We start from the raw sequence: 5,737 nt of genomic DNA on the forward strand, positions 1-5,737 counted from the left end.
AAGCAGCCACAATTAGCATCTACAGGTATTCCCTTTACTGAGAGGTTTCAATCTGCTCACATTATAGATATCAGAATCTTGGCACGAGGGCCCAATGTCCTACATCTGTTTAAAGCCAGAGCTATAACTTTAGAAGTCCATTCACCGAGTGCCAGTCCAACCATTCCATTACATCTGTTTTATCTGTGTATTCAATGGCTCACTTTTATATAAAGTAAAAAAAATCATTAACAGGCCCCTATGTCAGGAACTGAGAGTGCAAAGGTCAACAAGATATAGTGTCTGCCTGGAAGAAGTTCACAACCTAGGAAGGGTATCTCCTTGTAGCATTGGAACTGGACTGACATGGCTTCAGATAATCCAAATTTGCAGATCAAAGAGAGACAGACCAGAGAGATTTATCCCACTGATATCGCAGCCAGAGAATTTTCACCTCTTTCTTTCTTGCAGCTGGTGCTTAGTTTTTAATGTTTCTTTCTGTTTTTGCAGCAAAATGGTGCTAATTCAGCTCTACAGCCCCCAATCTTTACTTCAAAGGTAAGACATTCAGCTTCACAGTGACCTTCCATTCTCTTACAAATTAGTGCTCTGTGAATTGCTGTCCTGGCTAAGTAAAGAAAGAAATTTGTCTTTAGTTATCTTGTAATTAGTAACTGTAAGATAAAATTACATTGCCCAGGCCAAATTCAGACTTCCTCATTACCATAACTCCTAGAGACACAGACTATACACCTAGAAATTAGAAAAATCAGATCGTTACCTAACAGTCATGTATGAGGCTCAGACCCCCTGTACAATAATATTCAATGTCCTTATTAAAAGCCACTGGAAAAACAGAAAACATGTTTCATACGTCAAAATCATTATCTAGCCTGTACAGAAACAAATGTTTCTTACCAAGGAACGGTGACAAAATACTTTCTAATTCCAGGAACAATCCTTACCAACGGATTTTGTTTTCATGTCATCCAAATAGTCTCTGATTTATAGCAAAAAGTTAAAGATTGTTCTGTACATTATAGCAGACCATAGTAGATCATATGGCCGGCATAGGTCTTTACTCACTCTGATCTTAGCTAAAGGCCGAGAAGCTGATGGCATATTTGGAGTCTCATAGTTTTAGGGGAAAGATAAACAACTTGAGGGCTAGGCTTTCTCAATTTACTGTGCCAAAGAACACCAGTGGAATCTTGTAGTTTAGCTCTGGCAAGCAAATTTTAGAGAGACATAGGCAATGTGTATTTCATTCATAACAGAGATTAGATTGAAGAGGAAAAAATATGTCAAAACAGGAATCTTTTTTAATTGGTAAGATACATTCTTAGGAAAAAATAGTGGAAGAAGTAGCAGTTATTCTCGAAAGGAGTAATGTTTATTCGTGGAAATAACAACTTTGGGGGAGAAACAGTACATATTAGCTGCCATATATCTGAAATATTATCATGTGGAATATATTTTGTTAGTGCCAAGTTAAGGCAAAGACTAATGCAAAGGAATTGCAAGGACTTAGATTTCTGCTCAAATTAAGGAGAAATTTTTGAATAATCCGAAGTTGAACTTGGGATACTGTGAACTACAGATCACTGAAATTTATCAGGTATCTGGACAATCAGTTGATGCACACACACACACACACACACACACACACACACATATATATATACATGTATATACGTATATACATGTATAGGGTGTTCAATACTGAATCAGGGCAGAGAACAAAAAATAAGTAGAACAAATGACAAACAATGGTAAACTCTAACATAGCATAGAGTATGTGCCTGCCACTGCCCAAGCAGTTATACAGAGAGATTGTTAAACTGTCCCAAAGCAGTCATTTTTACCTTCAGACTTTTAGTCATAGAACCTCTGGGTTTAGCTGGACACATGAATACTTAGCTAATCACATCAGCTCCTAGCTTCCTATTTCTATATGTCCACATGAACAAATTTGGAAAAATGAAAAAGGAGTGGAATGATGTGAGCTGCTTCTATGTAATCTTAATCGGTTCTATACTTTCTAACCCTGCCTGTTAGAATATCTGTAGAACCAAATAAAATGGTCAACTGTTTAGGATGGTAGGGTTGAACTTCAGCCCAAATCACAACATAACTTGGTGAAAAGGAACCCTCTACCTTCACCTAATCAACTTAGCTATTTTTGGACTCTTACATGAAAGAGAAATAAGGTTTTGTCTTTCTTCAGTCACTCTATCATTAAGATTCTTTATTAAAACAAGTTAGTTTCTAATTAGTATAACAAGTTTATTCATCTTCAAAAGAATGCTATTATTATTATCATTTATAGAATGGAAAGTAAAACACAGGGTGCATACAGCTTATAAAGATTAGCACTGAGATCCAAACTCATATAGTTTGGCCTAATAATCTATGTTTATTACCTTTTATATTGATCATTAAATTCACTTCTAACTCTGAGATTCTATGTGATTATGCTGATGGTGGTGGTTCTAATTTGTGCCCAAACTATGCTTATTATTGTAATTCAAATACATCTGAGATGAGTTTTGTGGACAGGGAGCTATTAGGCATCCACATCTATAGACTGATCTGAATAAATTGGAGTACTGATTAAAGTGGATGGAGAAGACAATTTAAAATGAGTTTATCTATTCTGGAGCATTGTCTGACATCTATGAAAAGATGCTGAGGGCAGAAAATCGGGAACTGATTTTACAACTGAGACTTTCATGGAGTCACTGAAACTTCCATGGAGACATTGTTCCTTGGCTCTGTTCTTTAGTTCTAGTCTTGCCTATTTCCAAATGTGCAAAACGAATACTACCTCCCAGGAAGCCTTTCTGTATTTCCTAGTTAGAACCAAGTTTCCACATCTATGACTTCTCTTTATACTTTGCATCTTTATGGCACTTGTGAAAACTGTTTCATATTAAAGTTATTTGTGAATTTTCCTGTTTCGTCGAATATACTTACTTATACATGTTAAATGTATTGAAAGCTTATTTACCACTGCAGGCAGCCTATTTTCAAACAACACAGAAGGAATAGACTAACAACTTCAAGCAAATTAAGGTCAATATCCATGCTTTAATTATATTTTTACCTCTTCATTTTACCTACCTTTATCACAGTGGTCAGAACAATTTCTTACAAGTGGTTAGCACACATTCAATATCTATTGGTTTTCTAGGACTACTGAGGACAGCATGTGCAGTAAAGAAATGTAGAAATTCAGGAGCCATGAAGGAGCAGACTGGGGGCTTCATGATGCATGGAGAATCTCTAATAGGAAAAGCTCCACAACAGAAGGAACAAAGGATAGTTGAGGAGGTACAGACATAAACATTTCTTAGGAACAGAGTCGTCGTTGTATCAAGCAAAGAGAATCTCAAAGACGCAAAGACTTAAGAGAATAGTAAGCAAGATGTTCGTTTAGTGGTTTTAATGGTGTAATTTTCAACCAGTGTGTGAAAGCCAAGAAGTCTGCAATAATGTATGGATAAGAGATTTGGACCAATGACTCAGACATGAAAAAAAATTAGCTGTCTAAGAATCTAGTAACATAACTTTAGTTTAATTTAGATTACAAAGGCTGTATTTCCCTAACTTAACAAATATTAGCATTTGCCTTGGAGAATTTGTTTTCATTTTAATGCAATCATTTTAGAATATGCTGAACTTGGCCAGACAGTGGCTCATGCCTGTAATCCCAGGGCTCTGGGAAGCCGAGGAGGGAGGATCATGAGGTCAGGAGATTGAGACCATCCTGGCTAACACGGTGAAACCCTGTCTCTACTAAAAATACAAAAAAATTAGCCGAGCGTGGTGGCGGGTGCATGTAGTCCCATCTACTCGGGAGGCTGAGTCAGGAGAATGGCATGAACCCTGGAGGTGGAGCTTGCAGTGAGCTGAGATCCTGCCACTGCACTCCAGCCTGGGCGACGGAGCAAGACTCCGTCTCAAAAAAATAAAAAAATAAAAAAGAATATGCTGAAACTGCATTGCAGATTACAAAAGGAGGAAAGAGATCTAAAAGTACAAAGAAGTCTGAATTCCTTGGCAGAGCTGTCAGGGAAGTTGACTAGATATTATTATGGTTGGAGATGGTCCCGTCATTGTGGTCCCATTGTTTTGTGTCTGAGCTCAGGAAAAGATTTTCAGTGACTGGTTTGCCTTGGAATCTTCAACTTTGTAAAAATTGAGCTTTCTTCTCAAAAGACAGATCCTGAGCAGACTGTCATCTCTACTACCAAAAGAATTTCCCTCTTACCTTGGAAAATTTGAGCAAGAAGAAGAGAGCAGCAAAAATAAAGAAAATATTTCATGGCTCCAGCTCAGTGCAGAGCTGAATGAAGAGTGCAGTAGCTGGAATCAAGCTCTTTTATCAAGGGACATTGGATTAAATATGTTCTACTGCCCTGGAAGGGGCTGAATCATCCTTGCTTGTAAGTTCATTGGGGAACGTACTATTTTCCATGCCTCCAATGATTAATGTGGGGCTGATGGATCAGATTTTAACTAAATCATCATTTATGGGAGACAAATCAGAGAATCCCTGCCTTTTGCCCTGGAATATTCTATTCCTGTGTCTCTCTTTAGACTTCTCATTTTTCTTCAAGTCTTTTCAATGTTACCATGATAAGATATATAGCCACCATCCTTTCCTAGACATGATTTTAATAAATCCATTCTTAAAATAATATTTAAAACAATACAAAAAAAATTTAATTTTAAGTCAGGGACATGTGCAGGTTTTTTTTTTTTTTTGACAGGTTTCGCTGTAATTGCACTGGAGTGCTGTTGTTAAGGAGAAAAGGGTTAATCCATCAAACAATACATAAAAACCATTAACATGGTTTATATTATTTGATTTAGTATAAAGGGAGAAATAGACACTTCTATATTCTATGTAGAAAAATTTTTTACACCACTCTCATCAGCAACTGAATAGACACAGGGAAAATTAGCAAAGTCATGCATGACCTGAACAATACCTCCATTCCACTGACTACATTGATATTTGTAGAACATATCATAAGACAACTGCAAAATACACATTTTTATCAAGTACAATTTGATACATTCATAAACATATGCTAGGCCATAAACAATATTGATGTGTTTAAACACATTAAATTCTTCAGAGTAATAATTTACTCACCACAAAGAGGATAAATGGAAATCTATAAAATAAGCTATTTAGATATTTCCAAATATGTGGAATAAAGGCAACATAATTCTATCTTGTGTTTGTATCAAAGAATAAATAATGAGAATAATTGGAAAGCATTCTCTATAATCAAATTTGTGGAACACAAACAAACAAAACTTTCAAAAGAAAATTTGTATCCAAATACTTATTGTAGAAAAGAAGAAAATGTTTAAAATCTTTGACTTAAAATTATGGCTCTGCAACCTTAGAAAAGGGACAATGTAAATCCAAGTATGGCAGAATAAATGAAAAAGAAGTTATCACTACAGATCCAGAAACAATAAACTAATATAAAATTTTGTCAACATGTATATGCAAAACATTTCAACAATTACATAAAATAGAAAAATCTCTCAAAAATTTAACTTACCAAAATTGGACAGAAGAATTAGCAGAAAATATAAGTATTTCTGTATCTCTTAACAGAAAGTAAATGTGTTATTAAATGAAGAATGGCTTCTGCTTAAGATGTAGAAATACAATAAAGAAAATCATCCCACAATGAAACAAATACACAGCAAAACACACGGCAAATTGCAAATA

At 35.5% G+C, this 5,737-nt stretch overlaps 1 protein-coding gene across 1 annotated transcript; it reads right to left on the bottom strand.

Moving 5' to 3' along the window:
• Positions 1–464: 464 nt before the first annotated feature.
• LOC115833800 (beta-defensin 107A-like) lies at positions 465–4,307 on the bottom strand. Its single transcript, XM_030808631.1, has 2 exons — positions 4,253–4,307; positions 465–607 (listed from the first exon to the last, which is right to left on the bottom strand). The coding sequence occupies exons 1-2, from the start codon at positions 4,305–4,307 to the stop codon at positions 465–467; spliced, it is 198 nt and encodes a 65-aa protein (XP_030664491.1).
• Positions 4,308–5,737: the final 1,430 nt, after the last annotated feature.

The sequence above is a fragment of the Nomascus leucogenys genome, unplaced genomic scaffold, assembly GCF_006542625.1.
Source record: "Nomascus leucogenys isolate Asia unplaced genomic scaffold, Asia_NLE_v1 001454F_36228_qpd_obj, whole genome shotgun sequence".
Classification (NCBI taxonomy): Eukaryota; Metazoa; Chordata; class Mammalia; order Primates; family Hylobatidae; genus Nomascus; species Nomascus leucogenys.